Here is a 17,656-nt window from a genome sequence, read left to right as displayed (position 1 = left end):
GACAGACAGCTCTGGAATGCTTTTCCACTTTCTAACCAAACACCCCTCTGTGGAGAAGACAGACAGCTCTGGAATGCTTTTCCACTTTCTAACCAAACACCCCTCTGTGGAGAAGACAGACAGCTCTGGAATGCTTTTCTGGCTTTCTAACCAAACACCCCTCTGTGGAGAAGACAGACAGCTCTGGAATGCTTTTCTGGCTTTCTATTGATTAAAGAGATGGATTGAAGGGGAGACAGGGGAGGGAGAGAAATGGAGGAGGGACTGGGGGGAGGGAGAGAAATGGAGGAGGGACTGGGGGGAGGGAGAGAAATGGAGGAGGGACTGGGGGGAGGGAGAGAAATGGAGGAGGGACTGGGGGGAGGGAGAGAAATGGAGGAGGGACTGGGGGGAGGGAGAGAAATGGAGGAGGGACTGGGGGGAGGGAGAGAAATGGAGGAGGGACTGGGGGGAGGGAGAGAAATGGAGGAGGGACTGGGGGGAGGGAGAGAAATGGAGGAGGGACTGGGGGGAGGGAGAGAATGGAGGAGGGACTGGGGGAGGGAGAGAAATGGAGGAGGACTGGGGGGAGGGAGAGAAATGGAGGAGGGACTGGGGGGAGGGAGAGAAATGGAGGAGGGACTGGGGGGAGGGAGAGAAATGGAGGAGGGACTGGGGGGAGGGAGAGAAATGGAGGAGGGACTGGGGGGAGGGAGAGAAATGGAGGAGGGACTGGGGGGAGGGAGAGAAATGGAGGAGGGACTGGGGGGAGGGAGAGAAATGGAGGAGGGACTGGGGGGAGGGAGAGAAATGGAGGAGGGACTGGGGGGAGGGAGAGAAATGGAGGAGGGACTGGGGGGAGGGAGAGAAATGGAGGAGGGACTGGGGGAGGGAGAGAAATGGAGGAGGGACTGGGAGGAGAGAGGGACTAATGCACCAGCTGCAGTTTCAAGCCTCCCTGCAGGTGGGGAGAGAAGGGTAAAGGGGTGGGTCTGTTGGGTTCCACCACATCACCTGTGAACTGTACATCTGGGAGTATCAATAACCCCGCCCCCTAGCTTCGAGCCCTACCGTAATCCTCCTGATAGAGGGAGAAGAGAGGTTCCTATCTGAGGAACAGCAATGAGCTCTCTGAATGTAGTAGAGGTTGTCAAGCCAACTAAACACGAGAGCAAACTTAAAACTCTAACAAATTAGTAATACTAATGAGTGTCCCCCTAGATTAAAATGTCCCCCTAGATAAACCCAGGTCGCATTCATAAGGGCACATAGTAGTGAAGCGTTTGGGGGGGGGAAAAAACTAAAGCGTTGTTATAGTCCCTACCTGTTTCAGTATGTTTTCTCCCATTTGGTGCCTAATGAACACACCCATGATCTGGTGCCATCAGTTATTTTAGATTAGACTACGTGGATGTCTCCTGGTGTATATACTGTGTTGACTTGTAGTGTAATAGTGTGGATGACTGTGAAGGAGGGATGAATCCTCTGGGCTGTAAACGAGTGGAGAATAGCCCTCCTGTCTCATCCCTCCATCCGAGTGCATTTCCGTCGTAGGGAAGATCTCCTGGCTAGCGTCTGGCTCGCTAGGAGGATATTTAGAGAGTCTTGGCAGTGAAATAACTCTTCACTTATAGCATTATAAGCCTTCTATTGACTCTACAGTGCCAGACTCTCTATTTGTGTGCGTCTACTCTAAAAGGAGAATGCCAGTGCTGTCTTGGTCTGCAGAGACCACTTGAAAGCGCCACGTAGAAGATTCTACAGCACAAACCAAGCCAGGAATGGAATGGATTAGTCAGCTTTGACGTGAAGAACACGAGTCAAAGGTGGCATAAAAAAACAGTTGATTAGGTCTAATAGGACTCCGCTATACCACAGCAGTTTGAGCATCTGGTTAGATTGTAAACTCTCCTTCCAGACCCACATCAAACATCTCCAATCCAAAGTTAAATCTAGAATTGGCTTCTTATTTCACAACAAAGCATCCTTCACTCATGCTGCCAAACATACCCTTGTAAAACTGACCATCCTACCGATCCTTGACTTCGGCGATGTCATTTACAAAATAGCATCCAATACCCTACTCAACAAATTGGATGCAGTCTATCACGGTGCAATCCGTTTTGTCACCAAAGCCCCATATACTACCCACCATTGCAACCTGTACGCTCTCGTTGGCTGGCCCTCGCTTCATACTCGTCGCCAAACCCACTGGCTCCATGTCATCTACAAGACCCTGCTAGGTAAAGTCCCCCCTTATCTCAGCTCGCTGGTCACCATAGCATCACCCACCTGTAGCACGTGCTCCAGAAGGTATATCTCTCTGGTCACCCCCAAAACCAATTATTTATTTGGCCGCCTCCTTCCAGTTCTCTGCTGCCAATGACTGGAACGAACTACAAAAATCTCTGAAACTGGAAACACTTATCTCCCTCACTAGCTTTAAGCACCAGCTGTCAGAGCAGCTCACAGATTACTGCACCTGTACATAGCCCACCTATAATTTAGCCCAAACAACTACCTCTTTCCCTACTGTATTTATTTATTTATTTTGCTCATTTGCACCCCATTATTTTATTTCTTTGCACATTCTTCCACTGAAAATCTACCATTCCAGTGTTTTACTTGCTATATTGTATTTACTTTGCCACCATGGCCTTTTTTTGCCTTTACCTCCCTTCTCACCTCATTTGCTCACATCGTATATAGACTTGTTTATACTGTATTATTGACTGTATGTTTGTTTTACTCCATGTGTAACTCTGTGTCGTTGTATGTGTCGAACTGCTTTGCTTTATCTTGGCCAGGTCACAGTTGTAAATGAGAACTTGTTCTCAACTTGCCTACCTGGTTAAATAAAGGTGAAATAAAATAAAAAATCTCCACTGTAACTATGTAGCAGGCTAGCTAATAGGCAATGGCCAAGCTCGCTTTGATTCCCTATAGGTCATGTCTTTGAAAAGTAGAATCTAGTGAGTTGTTAGTGCTGCCGTTTATGAATGGATTAGCCCCACAGACACATGTACTGTACAACCACTGGCTCTTGTAAAGGTTAAAGGAACCAGAGAGGCTTGACCACGCAGCCCCCGAGGCCCAGAGCAGAGGGCCTTAGCCCAGCCTGACCTCACGCTCATCTAGCCCTCTCCCTCCATCACCCCCAGCTCCAGGCCCTGTCTCTAGGGGAAATATATGTGGGCTGGAGCTTGGCCAAGGGCGGCTGGGTTGGAGGTGGGGAGGTACTGCTAGGCAGGGCTTGATGTGCTGAGTACTCCTTGGAGAGGGAGAGGGAGAGGGAGGGAGGTTTATTTGATGTAGACAGACCAGTTTCCTGAGCGAGCGAGAGAGTGGAGTGGTAGAGGTGGTTGGAGAGGGGGAGGTTCTGACCAGGCACATTGTAGTGGAGCTCCTAGATGTAGCACTTGGCCCTTCAGCAGCCCAGGGGGAATAACATGGGCTCCTCTGGCAGCAAAGCCTGCCTGAAGACTCCTCCACATACCAGAAAGAAAGGCAAGGTGTGTTTGTTTTCTCTCTCTCTTCTTTTCTCTTCTTTTCTCCCTCTCTTTCTTTCTCGCTCCGTCTGCTTTATTTTTGTTGTTGTTTTTGTTTTGCGCATCTGTTGGCGGGCTGTTTGGCCTCTATCTCTCTCTATCTTTCTCTCTATCTTTCTCTATCTATCTCTCTCTCTATATATCTCTCTATCTTTCTCTATCTATCTCTCTCTCTATCTATCTCTCTATCTATCTCTCTCTATCTCTCTCTATCTCTCTCTCTCTCTCTCTCTCTCTCTCTCTATCTCGATCTCTCTATCTGTTCCCTTACAGCTGACCGATTGGATTCATGACTATAAAGTATGTGTGTGTGTGCATCATGCCATGTGTCAAATAGAGACGGTTATGAAGTGATCGTTGTGTCTCTGTTTTAAAGAGTGTGAACATTTATTATAGCACCGTCTCTGTTTGACCATTTTAGAGATGTGTGTGTGTGTGTGTGTGTGTGTGTGTGTGTGTGTGTGTGTGTGTGTGTGTGTGTGTGATTAGTGCAGGGTGTAGCCTTCCATCCTTTCAGGATGTTGAGACAATGTTGATATGTATGAGAGTGTAAGTCCGTAAGAATGATCAAGTTCATGAGAGTTTTTGTGTACGTGACGGCTGAGAGGAAGCGTGTGTGTTTTAGACTCAAACTATCTACGTATTAATGCGTAGGCCTGTCAGGTGAGTTTTCATAGCACGTGTTCCCTGCTTCTAAGATGCCCAATGTCACCCTAAAAGTCGTCTCTCCACAGTATGATAACGGCGTGATATGGATACAGTGTCATAAGGAAAACAGTGTCTGGTGTCGAGACAGCTGCTGAAAACGCTAGCCTGGTTCCCAAATCCGTTTGTGCTGTCTCGTCAACTCCTACGGCACCATAGAAGATGGCGGATGGCGCTAACAGATCTGGGACCAGGCTATGAAAATGCAGCTCTCAGAAACGTTCTGTCTCTGTAGCCTACCCAGCAGGCTAATGTAGGTTGTAGTAGGTTGTTGTTAGAAGTTACAGCATTCCTCGACACGCCTATAGGAATATGTTATTAGGTCACCATACTGAAGCCTGTAATTTTTCGAAGTCTAAGAAGCTATTGTTGCCAAGGAATGATGTTGTGGAAAGATGACTGTCAGTCGAGTCATAATGTCTGACGTAAAACGATTGTCTGGCTCCACTTGAAACGAAAGTCTCACATAGTTTAGGAATAGTTTTTCCATTGACTTAATAACTAATGTTCTCTCTCTCTCTCTCTCTCTGTCTCTCTCTCTGTCTCTCCCCCCCCCCCCCCCCCCCCCCCCCAACAGCGTGAAGAGACATTGAAGCTGAAGAAAGGACTGTCCCTGGAGCTTTCTACCCTGCGCGATGAGCTCAGTAAGAAAAACACCACCTCAAGCATGTCTACCCCTCTACCTCATGTCTACCCCTCTACCTCATGTCTGCCCCTCTACCTCATGTCTACCCCTCTACCTCATGTCTACCCCTCTACCTCATGTCTACCCCTCTACCTCTTACATATGCACATTTATCATCACGTCGGTTGCTCAAGGAAGAGAAAGTGTTTGCCTGAAGCAGAAAATCTGTAAATAAGAAAATTATCAACGAGAACATTTAATCTGACAATTGTGTCTCGTTATGAGTGAAGCCAACAAGTTTTTTTTTACAACACTCAATGTGAATTAACCTTCCCTCTATTTCACTCTCATTTCCCTAACCTGTTGGCTTATCATTAAGGCCTTATCAGGTCGTCAACTGCCTTCCAAAGCTCTGTGTGCTGGCCAACTCTCTGCCTCTGTGTAGACATTATTAGCCCCCACCCCCTAGACATGCTGTATTTGGGAGGCGTGAATGCAAGCCTCGGCATGTTTTGCAAAAATGTGTGTGCCTGTGTGTACACCTGTTAGCATGCAAGTACGTGTGTTTGCACGTGTCAGGGAAATGCATTGAACTGATGTTATTGGTAGCCCGTGCAGCGGTCATAAAGCCTTCATAATTACAGACAGTCTCCTTTGTCCAAGGTCTTCCTTCACGCAGGACTTAACGTCTTCCTTCCAAGCATTCACCAACAGTAGTTAGTGGTAGTCTCTCTGCAGCATCATCTCTGTTTACCCTTATGGAGACATGCTACATCACTGTCGTGACAGGACAATAGTCTTAACATAATGGGTTTGGGTGCTGTGAAACTGCTTGTCAGGGAAGGGGGTTGTTCTCTTTAGGAGGAAATGTTCAGACTCTAATTCTGGAGAAACGTCTGGTTGTTGTAGAGCAGGGATCAGCAACTAGATCACACCGCGGGACGATTTCTTTCTTGAGGAGATGGTCAGGGGGCCAGAGCATAATTACAAATACTTTGTAGACTGCAGATATAATATTTGACTAAAACACAATCATTTCGAACCTTGCTTATATTTGGATACAATCACATATCTATTATCCGTTCGGTATCCTTATGAACAAAATAAAAATCACTTGGAGCTGATTTGCTGGTGTTTCTAATTTTTTTTACATGGGGGGCCAAATAAAATCATCTGCGGGCCATATTTTGTTGTAGTGTAATCTGACATTTTGACAACATTTCGATCCATGTTTCCCCAGAATTTCAAATACTTCCAATTGTAAAAACATGCATCCTTCCTCCCTTCAAGATGATCCCTGATCTGACACGACTGGATAGGTCAATAATATGTGATAGAATCCATGCTTACAGCTATCCATTTTTCTTAGTGGTGATCATTTCAAACAAGGCGGGAAGGTGTTTGTGAACATGTTGAAACACTCATTGTTGTGGATGTGTTTCATACATTACAAGGCATTCTGTTCTGTTCCGCCAATGACATCAGAGTGGCGTTCCAGAGGAATGGGCTTGTTCAGTTCTGTTCCTTCGACTTGGCCCAGACCCCAGATGTTGTAATGTGTTACGAAAGGGAGAGGAAACGTGCGCCGTTTCACTTTACCCAAGTGCCCCCATGACCGTCTCAGACGTCCTGCCAGACCTCGTCAATCCTCGCCAACTGTGCAAGATGCCTTAGAGGCATCTGGTTGGAATGCCTGTACAATGTGGTTCTGATGAACAATACCAACGGCCGTCTGCTGTCAGGGATATAGAGAGCTAGAAAGCCCCCTTCTCTTTTAAACAGACAGGCACACACTCTCACATGCATGATAGACACACACACACACACACACAACACTCCGACTACAATTCTGCCGTTTTATTCCTTCACACACTTTTCTCTCTCACACACGTTTATACAAACCATACTTTTACTACACAGTGAAACCCATTCCGTCTCAACACACACACTCCTGTAAGCCCGGACACACCTTTAACTGCCGTACCAAGCCCTCTCCCCCCTAAAAGCAAACACGTGCATAGATGCACTTTCTTTCCCACCGAACCTCAGCAGAAAATGTATCGACTACCATCTGTTTGATGAGCGGGGGCTTTGGTGTGCTTGTTGAACCTTGACCCCTGTTTTTACACATGACTGTGGAATGTATGAATCTCACTCTCACCACCTCCTTCAAAACTCTGTCTGTTAACGTCAGACTTTGAGAAGTGCTAACAAGTCTCTCTGCTATGTCTACTGTATGTTTGACCAGCAGAACCTGTGTCAATACGTTTCTCTTCAAGCTAGTGAAAGAACGTTGTCAGTCTGACTTCCAGGGATTTTATTTGTCTTTCCGACAGTTTTTCAGTTAACAGTTCTAGGCTCTTTATAATGAGTGGATATTGGTCACAGTTAAAATCTGCGGATTGAGTTAGTGATATTTCATTGAAGCCCGTTATCTACTTCCCCGAAGTCTGATGAACTAATGGGTACCATTTTGTATGTCTCTGCTGGTTAGCGTTGGCTTGTGAAACGACCTCCAACTTCCTTCGTACTGGACACAGATACATAGAAATGGTATCCACGAGTTCATGTTAATCTGGGGAAGTAGATAAAGGGGATTGTTAAAATCCTAAACTATCCCTTTAAATCTGATCCTAGATCAATTTAATCTTGAGCTGATAATGACTACAGTAACAGGCTTGAGTAAATCCTGATCCTAGATCTGCCCTTAGATACACAGTCTTTCCAGCTCCCTTCCTTGTTCATTCTTGACCCATGATGTCGTGTTATGAAACAATTTGTGGGGGGGAGCAGCGCTGATGTCATAATTTGGGGGCCACATGCCAGTCACACCTGCCCCTAATCCACACACACACATACCCTTTCTGTTAGTTACCCCATAATAAAGACAGGACCCGTCTGTTAATGGGCTCACAGCTGCCGGCCTTTATGACAACATCGCCGTGGCAACAGGCCTCAGAGTTAATCCCACAGGGGAGGATATGAGGAAATGTCAACTGTCCAGGCTGCTCTGTGCTGCGCTGTGGGAATCTGGTATTATCATTACATATATGGGTCTATCATTACATATATGTATTAAAATATAGTCCTGTCATTAGATGTCGATTTAAGTAGGTTATAGCCTACTAGACCCAAATGAATTCTACTCCTGGTTGGGCAAAACAATTACGTTCAATGGAGATCTGCTGTTGAAGGGGCTTTTTAGTTCAGGGCCTGTTTTAATGGGTCCTGGAATCTGGCCCTTAGTTTTCAGCGGACATGTGAAGTGTTGTGTGAAAGGCTGCATGTGATTCTGATCAGGATTAGAGGTTGGGGTTGGATTGCGCAATGTTGGAACAGTCGTGCATTTTTCCAGTGCGTCGTCAGATGTTCACATCCAATTGGTGTTTATGCAACGCTGTTACAAAAACACCAATTGGCCGTTAGATGTTATTCCAACACTGTTGCTCTCTTATTACAGTGAAGTCATTATTTATCATAGAGCCTCATTCTGGGTAATTGTGTTTTGAAAGTGAATTCTAAAATACAAAAGTGACAATGACATGGTCTCTCTCTTTCTCCCTCCCTCCCTCCCTCCCTCCCTCCCTCCCTCCCTCCCTCCCTCCCTCCCTCCCTCCCTCCCTCCCTCCCTCCCTCCCTCCCTCCCTCCCTCCCTCCCTCCCTCCCTCCCTCCCTCCCTCCCTCCCTCCCTCCCTCCCTCCCTCTCTTCCCCCTCCCTCCCTCTCCAGTCTCCTCGTCCCAGTGCTGTGAGCGGCTGCAGAAGGAGAAGGAGGAGGTGCGGGTGTCTCTGGAGGAGGTGGTGCGGAGGGTCCAGAGGGATCACCAGGCTGAGCTGACCGGCCTGGAGGAGAGGCTCAAGGCCTTCTACCAGGCAGAGTGGGACAAGGTGCACCAGGCCTATCAGGAGGAGGCGGACAAATGCCGCGCACTCATGGAGCAGCAGGTCAGTGGTCGAGGCGGTGACCGGGCTTGTGGTGACCGGGCTCTGAAATTTTCAACTTGTTAACTGGTTGAACGGGGCACGTGTTTAACTACAACCTGTTAGCAAGTCGGAGTTTCCTAGTTCCGAGTAGCACGTGAACACAGCATTCAAGCACTTCTGAAACCCTCCACTGGCTCTCAACCGCACCACACACAGCGCCCAACTCCTAAATGCTTCCCGAGATTTACGACCGTTGCCATGGTTATTACTCCCTGATGTCATCAGCGGTAGAACGGGGCGGCATGGATGAATATGAATTGGCACGTAGTATTACTTCCTGAGTCCTCTATGGCCTACATCTAACTGGTAATTCAATTAGCGATAAATCATCCACATCAGCTTGTTCCAAATCAGATACTTTTTAGCACACCTACTCCCACGCACAAAACACACACCTCATACACACGCAGACTCCTGCACATACACACACACACACAACGCTGCTGCCCCATGTATATAGAGACATAAAACACACACCTCACACACACGCAGACTCCTGCACATACACATACACACACACACACAACGCTGCTGCCCCATGTATGTAGAGACATAAAACACACACCTCACACACACGCAGACTCCTGCACACACACACACACACACACACACACACACACACACACACACACACACAACGCTGCTGTCCCATGTATATAGAGACATAAAACACACACACACACACACACAACGCTGCTGCCCCATGTATATAGAGACATAAAACACACACACACAACGCTGCTGCCCCATGTATATAGAGACATAAAACACACACACAACGCTGCTGCCCCATGTATATAGAGACATAAACACACACACACACAACGCTGCTGCCCCATGTATATAGAGACATAAAACACACACACACACACACAACGCTGCTGCCCCATGTATATAGAGACATAAAACACACACACACACACACACACAACGCTGCTGCCCCATGTATATAGAGACATAAAACACACACACACACACAACGCTGCTGCCCCATGTATATAGAGACATAAAACACACACACACACACACACACACACACAAAACGCTGCTGCCCCATGTATATAGAGACATAAAACACACACACACACACACACACACAACGCTGCTGCCCCACGTATATAGAGACATAAAACACACACACACACACACACACAACGCTGCTGCCCCATGTATATAGAGACATAAAACACACACACACACACACAACGCTGCTGCCCCATGTATATAGAGACATAAAACACACACACACAACGCTGCTGCCCCACGTATATAGAGACATAAAACACACACACACACACAACGCTGCTGCCCCACGTATATAGAGACATAAAACACACACACACACACAACGCTGCTGCCCCATGTATATAGAGACATAAAACACACACACACACACACACAACGCTGCTGCCCCATGTATATAGAGACATACACACACACACACACAACGCTGCTGCCCCACGTATATAGAGACATAAAACACACACACACAACGCTGCTGCCCCACGTATATAGAGACATAAAACACACACACACAACGCTGCTGCCCCACGTATATAGAGACATAAAACACACACACACACACACACACACACACAACGCTGCTGCCCCATGTATATAGAGACATACACACACACACACACACAACGCTGCTGCCCCACGTATATAGAGACATAAAACACACACACACAACGCTGCTGCCCCACGTATATAGAGACATAAAACACACACACAACGCTGCTGCCCCACGTATATAGAGACATAAAACACACACACACAACGCTGCTGCCCCACGTATATAGAGACATAAAACACACACACACAACGCTGCTGCCCCACGTATATAGAGACATAAAACACACACACACACACACACAACGCTGCTGCCCCACGTATATAGAGACATAAAACACACACACACACACAACGCTGCTGCCCCACGTATATAGAGACATAAAACACACACACACAACGCTGCTGCCCCACGTATATAGAGACATAAAACACACACATACAACGCTGCTGCCCCACGTATATAGAGACATAAAACACACACACACAACGCTGCTGCCCCACGTATATAGAGACATAAAACACACACACACAACGCTGCTGCCCCACGTATATAGAGACATAAAACACACACACACACCGCTGCTGCCCCACGTATATAGAGACATAAAACACACACACACACACACACACACACACACAACGCTGCTGCCCCATGTATATAGAGACATAAAACACACACACACAACGCTGCTGCCCCACGTATATAGAGACATAAAACACACACACACAACGCTGCTGCCCCATGTATATAGAGACATACACACACACACACACACAACGCTGCTGCCCCACGTATATAGAGACATAAAACACACACACACAACGCTGCTGCCCCATGTATATAGAGACATAAAACACACACACACAACGCTGCTGCCCCATGTATATAGAGACATAAAACACACACACACAACGCTGCTGCCCCATGTATATAGAGACATAAAACACACACACACAACGCTGCTGCCCCACGTATATAGAGACATAAAACACACACACACAACGCTGCTGCCCCACGTATATAGAGACATAAAACACACACACACAACGCTGCTGCCCCACGTATATAGAGACATAAAACACACACACACAACGCTGCTGCCCCACGTATATAGAGACATAAAACACTTCCCGTTTCTGTTATGCTGCTTTCACACTGTGTATTTAAATACTGGATTCTCCACATAGTTCATTCTATTATTTCTCATTTGAACTGTCCTGTTAGGAGCAGGTGACACCAGCATTTCACTGCACCCGCTATAACACCTGATAAACTGTGTACGCAACCAATAACCTTTGATTTGAAATGTGTCATAATAGTGGGGGGGAATATTAGTAGTATGAATTGGAAGTATAAAGAGGAAACCTTGGACTATTGAGATTCACCCCGTAACTGATGCTCAGCTTGTAATGGCGTACTTGTATTACTGAGAGGAGCCCATGGAATTAGAATGGTCAATCAAATCCATTTTCTTCTTCTTCTCTCTGTCAGCTGGAGGAGATGAGGAGCAGACAGGAGACTCTGAGGAGAAACTCTGAGGCCAGCCACGCTCAGCAGATGGACACGCTCAGACTGACCTACGACACCGCTGTCCAAGGTGAGGACACACAACCACACACCTTCACAGAACTCATTGAAATTCATCCCTCTATTCTTCTGTCCTAAAATGCATGTTTCAACCCATCCATCCATCCACCCACCAATCCATCCACCCATCCATCAATCCATCCACCCATCATCCATCCACCCATCAATCCACCCATCATCCATCCACCCATCATCCATCCACCCATCCATCCACCCATCAATCTATCCATCCATCAATCCATCCATCCACCCATCAATCCATCCATCAATCCTTCCAGCCACCCATCAATCCATCCATCCACCCATCAATCTATCCACCCATCAATCTATCCATCACTCCTTCCAGCCACCCATCAATCCATCCATCCACCCATCAATCTATCCACCCATCAATCTATCCATCAATCCTTCCAGCCACCCATCAATCCTTCCATCCACCCATCAATCCATCCACCCATCAATCCATCAATCCACCCATCAATGCACCATCCATCACAATCCTTCCATCCACCCATCAATCAATCCACCATCAATCTATCAATCCATCCTTCCACCCATCAATCTATCCATCAACCCATCAATCCTTCCATCCATCCACCCATCTACCCATCCACCCATCAATCCATCCACCCATCAATCCATCCATCCACCCATCAATCTATCCATCAATCCTTCCAGCCACCCATCAATCCTTCCATCCACCCATCAATCCATCAATCCACCCATCAATCCACCATCCTTCCATCCACCCATCACAATCCTTCCATCCACCCATCAATCCATCCACCCATCCATCTCAGGCATCCACACACTTGGTTGGTTTTCACATGAGAAAGGATTAATCCAAAGTGTTTTAATTGGTGAATAAGTGACTAGTTTTCCTCCATTGACTCAGTGTGTGTTGTTGTTTTGCAGAGCTCAGGAAAACCCTGGAACAGGACTTAGAGAACCTGGACAAAACACTAAAGGAAACAGAGGCCACTCTCACTGTAAGATCCATGTTCCCTGTACCTCCCTCCCTGCCTTACCAACACGTTTACCCAATACAGATACTACTATCTTCTGTATGTCTTCTATAGACTCCGTATCAGGGAGGAACACTGTTGTAGTGTTGACTTAACTCTCTCTCTCTCAACCACTTTCTCTCTCTCACACCCACAACAGGAGAAAATCCAGGACCTCACGTTGGAGAACGAGGCGCTGAGCGAGAAGCTGCGAGCGGAGGAGGAGAGGAGGAGGATTCTGGCAGAGAAGAACCAGGTAAAAGGAATATGACGGCACCCTATGTAGTGGCCTAATTATGCCCAGAGCCCCATGGACACAGGAAGGTGCTGAAGAATGCTATTGTTCTGGTACACTGTGTACCTCAGTCAACAATACTACTGCTGTGAGACCGATGTCCCAGTTTACTGCTTCCTTTTTGTTGTTATTGGTCTTATGGTCTTTATACTGGTGGAATACTGCCCCCTGTTGGTTGCTAATGGACATAAACTGGTCATTGTGTCCGTTTCTGAGATGGCAGTGTTTGGGGATTTATCCACAGTGACTCATGCATATTTAGTTTCATTTGAGAATCAAACCCACCACTCTGGTACTGCAATCATCCATCTTAAAGTGGGTTATTGAAAGACTGTTGTTTGTCTGGAACAACAGTTTGTAGGGGATAGAAGAGGTTAGGAATAGGACTCTGGTTTGTGAATGAAATTCTCTCTTCCCCCCCATTTTTCTCTCTCCCTCTCTCTCTCTCCCTCTCTCGCCCCCTCTCTCTCTCTCTCCCTCTCTCTCTCTCTCTCGCCCCCTCTCTCTCTCTCTCGCCCCCTCTCTCTCTCTCTCTCTCTCGCCCCCTCTCTCTCTCTCTCTCTCTCGCCCCCTCTTCCTCGCCCCTCTTCCTCTCTCTCCTCTTCCTCTCTCTCCCTATAGAAGGACTCCCATGTGTTGTATCTGGGACAGGAGCTGGAGAGTCTTAAGGTGGTTCTGGAGATAAAGACCAAACAGCTTCATCAACAGGACAAGAAACTCATGCAGATGGACAAGCTGGTGAGGACGTACGCACACACATGTTGATGAAAACGCGCCTACACACCTACACACACACACGCATGCCCTGAGCTTGCCCCGGTGTATGTTCGCTGTTGTCTCCGCTAGCTCTCTCTGTACATCACTGAAAGGGTGCGCCATCTTATGTCATCCCTTATAAGACACACACACATTCCTGTGAAGGCGGAGTGTTTTAGTAAGGGTTTGTTTTGCCGTTCAAGCTCGTGATAGATTGTCTTCAGCCTTGGGAGTCAACACATAGAGAGTCATTTCACTGCAAAACAAAACTGCATAAATACCCCACGAATATTGAGTCATGATTGGAAAGATTGAGTCTGCCTCGCCGCAGGCTTCAGAGCAACCTAGTAAAACAAATACCTTTGTCTCAAAGTGCTGATTAGAATCCTGGGCCTAAACCGCCTAGGAGCGGTGGAGACCTGCACACTGAGATCATCCACAGCTATTGGGACATTCTGGTGCCCAGGAGTTTATTGTGCATAAATAAAAGCTGAAAACAAAACACAACCGTTTGTGCATCAAGACATCATCAGTGTTTAATGGTGAGCACAGACACCAGCCTTCTATTAGAGATTCATTGCATATGTCACGTGATCGAGTGAGCAAATCGCTGTGTCGCATTAGTGGAAACCAAGACTCTTCCCAGGAGAATTAACGTGGCAGGTTAGGAGAATTAACGTGGCAGGTTAGGAGAATTAACTTGGCAGCTTAGGAGAATTAACGTGCCACTTTAGGGGAATTAACGTGGCAGGTTAGGAGAATTAACCTGGCAGGTTAGGAGAATTAACCTGGCAGGTTAGGAGAATTAATGTGGCAGGTTAGGAGAATTAACCTGGCAGGTTAGGAGAATTAACGTGGCCGGTTAGCAGAATTTAACCTGGCAGGTTAGGAAAGAGGTTAGCTAAAATGCAAAAATTGTCCCAGACACGATTCAAACATAGGCCTGCCCTGAGAACAGTCTTTGTTTCCATTAATGCGATGCTGCGAGCAAATCTATAAATGTAAACAAGTACATATTATCATGGCATGATTCAAGTACAGGAGCGGAGAGAGAAATATCTCATTTGAACTTTTCCATTTGTGTTGTCTGTCTGGCGCCAGATGGAGAGCAACGTGAAGCTGGAGGAGCGTCTGAACAAAGTCCAGCAGGAGAACGAAGACTACAGGGCCCGCATGGACAAACACACCGCACTCTCCAAGTACGTACTGCAGAGAGGAGTGACTCATCTCTCTCCAGAATCCTCATCTTGCAGAATGTAGTTATAAGAATGTGTGTGTTCCTATGTGTCCGTTTCTCTGTGTTGCTGTTCAGTGAACCACCTTCACTTTGTGTGTGTCTTCCTCTCTCTCCTCTGTGTGTATCTTCTCTCTCTCTCCTCTCTGTGTGTATCTTCCCTCTCTGTCCTCTCTCTCCTCTCTGTGTGTATCTTCCCTCTCTGTCCTCTCTCTCCTCTCTGTGTGTATCTTCCCTCTGTTCTCTCTCTCCTCTCTGTGTGTATCTTCCCTCTCTGTCCTCTCTCTCCTCTCTGTGTGTATCTTCCCTCTCTGTCCTCTCTCTCCTCTCTGTGTGTATCTTCCCTCTCTGTCCTCTCTCTCCTCTCTGTGTGTATCTTCCCTCTCTGTCCTCTCTCTCCTCTGTGTGTATCTTCCCTCTCTGTCCTCTCTCTCCTATGTGTGTATCTTCCCTCTGACCTCTCTCTCCTCTCTGTGTGTATCTTTCCTCTCTGACCTCTCTCTCCTCTCTGTGTCTCCTGCAGGCAGTTATCCAGTGAGCAGGCCATGCTGCAGCAGACCCTGCAGAAGGAGTCCAAGGTCAACAAGCGTCTCTCCATGGAGAATGAGGAGCTGCTATGGAAGCTGCACAACGGAGACCTGGCCAGCCCCCGCCGCCTCTCACCCTCCTCGCCCTTCCACTCGCCCGGCAACTCGGCTTCCTTCCCCACCGCCGCAGCCCCACTCTCGCCCAGCAGATAACCCAAACTGGATACCAAGGGGGGAGAGAGAAAGAGAGTGTGTGTGTGTTTGTGTGGATACCCCTTCCAACACACCCTAGAGACAACCCCCCTCTACAGTCCCTTACCTCCTACCCCCCAGATCACCAACCCCAGCCTCTCAAGGAGACAAAGCTATTCCAAATACGGATGGACTACTTCATATGATGACGCTGCAGTTTTGGCTTCTGCCCACAATGACTTGTACAGACGTTTTCTTTGCTCCCAGAAAGAGAAGACAATGTTGCACAGATGCACTTACTTAAAGCGTGGGACAATTCTGCCTTCGTTCTTTTCTGCCTGATTTCTCTCACTTTTTTCTCCCCTCAGCAGAGAGAAAGAACAGGCAACTTAAACCTCAGGGTTTGTACATAGCTTCTCAGCTCCTTTTGATTCTCCTTCTTTTATTTGTGCATCGTGTTCCCCGCTCCCCGAATAACGTTTGTGTGAAAAACCTTGGATGTAGTTTTGAAAATGGTATAGGCCAGAGACGGAAGGGGAAGTGAGACATCGCATTCCCTTTTTTTCTGGTTCATATACATTCAATGAAAAAAAAACTATGGTAAATGGCCCGAGTGGGGCATCTTCATTTATCCGCCATCTTTGGTAGAGACTTTTAGGGTGACTTATTGAAGAGCAGAGCTTTATCCAACAAGCTTTTAACCCGTTGTATAAACAGTCTCTATCTGGGCGCGGATATTCAGTTAAAGTGAACTTTAATCCCAACCCTTCATCTCTCTGCCGTAATACAAGTGTGGAATGTATTTACCCATCTGTGCTGTATCGCTCAGAATGTTCCCGATCCAAAACTCCACAACGTTGTGTTGAGCCAATGTTCTCTCAAACCTCTCCATGTCTCCAAGAATGCCTCAAACTGACCATCATTTTGTTTCATTTTAAAAGGTAAATAAACAAACGATAAAAATAAAAAATCAACGTCAATGTTATATTTATTATCCCTCTATAAATACCTAATTAAATAGTGGATATGATTAGGGACATATAGGTATTTGTATAATGTGATACATTGGAAGAGATTGGTTATACACACAAGTCCTTTACTTGTCAAAATGATGGACCGCTATGTCGAAGCAGAGTGTGTGTGTGTGTGTGTGTGTGTGTGTGTGTGTGTGTGTGTGTGCACGCTCAATCCTGTTGTTGTGCAGTAGTACCTAGAGAAAGGAATCCACCCTGGAGGGCACAGATCACCCATTTAACACCTACCTCAGTGGCCTCAAAACTCCTCTACGACCACTCTACTGTGCTTTAACATGGAAGTAATGCACTTTCTTTTCACTGGTGAGGTTTTGGTGCTCTGTCTGTCTCTCGGTAATGTAATACTGGTTTGTTTGCACACTAAGTCATGTCTAGTGTCTTATCTCTGGCTGCAGTATTAACAGGTAGAAACTAGTGAATGTTTTAAGGGTTGGCTTAAAACACAGGGGGAGAAATGGGCGTGTTCCAGGTTGTCTTTAGTGCAGTGGATCTGTGCAGTAGATTAGATCTCACAATGTCTGGAGAACTGTTTGTCTGAGGAAGCCCATTTATATGATAGAGCAGTCTCTTTTGAGATTGGAACGTTGGATTGGAACGTGCCCAGCGAGAACG

General features: G+C 46.8%; 1 protein-coding gene across 4 annotated transcripts in view; it reads left to right on the top strand.

Annotated features, from left to right (window-relative positions):
* The window catches only part of LOC109878488 (microtubule-associated tumor suppressor 1 homolog), a 79,243-nt gene that overhangs the window by 60,860 nt on the left and 727 nt on the right, over positions 1–17,656 (top strand). For 3 of the 4 annotated variants that reach the window (XM_031817219.1, XM_031817217.1, XM_031817218.1), the window contains exons 8-15: positions 4,810–4,876; positions 8,586–8,800; positions 11,907–12,012; positions 12,918–12,991; positions 13,167–13,262; positions 13,923–14,039; positions 15,159–15,256; positions 15,815–16,980. In XM_031817219.1, the coding sequence (XP_031673079.1) occupies positions 4,810–4,876; positions 8,586–8,800; positions 11,907–12,012; positions 12,918–12,991; positions 13,167–13,262; positions 13,923–14,039; positions 15,159–15,256; positions 15,815–16,031 (990 nt within the window). In that variant the 3' untranslated portion in view covers positions 16,032–16,980. Of the gene's footprint in view, positions 1–4,809; positions 4,877–8,585; positions 8,801–11,906; positions 12,013–12,917; positions 12,992–13,166; positions 13,263–13,922; positions 14,040–15,158; positions 15,257–15,814; positions 16,981–17,656 lie in introns of those variants that run through there. The other variant, XR_004207885.1, reaches the window with a different exon arrangement.

The sequence above is a fragment of the Oncorhynchus kisutch genome, unplaced genomic scaffold (genome assembly GCF_002021735.2).
Source record: "Oncorhynchus kisutch isolate 150728-3 unplaced genomic scaffold, Okis_V2 scaffold958, whole genome shotgun sequence".
NCBI classification, from domain to species: Eukaryota; Metazoa; Chordata; class Actinopteri; order Salmoniformes; family Salmonidae; genus Oncorhynchus; species Oncorhynchus kisutch.
The sequence above is the reverse complement of the archived record's forward strand: the minus strand, read 5'-3'. Positions and strand labels throughout refer to the sequence as shown.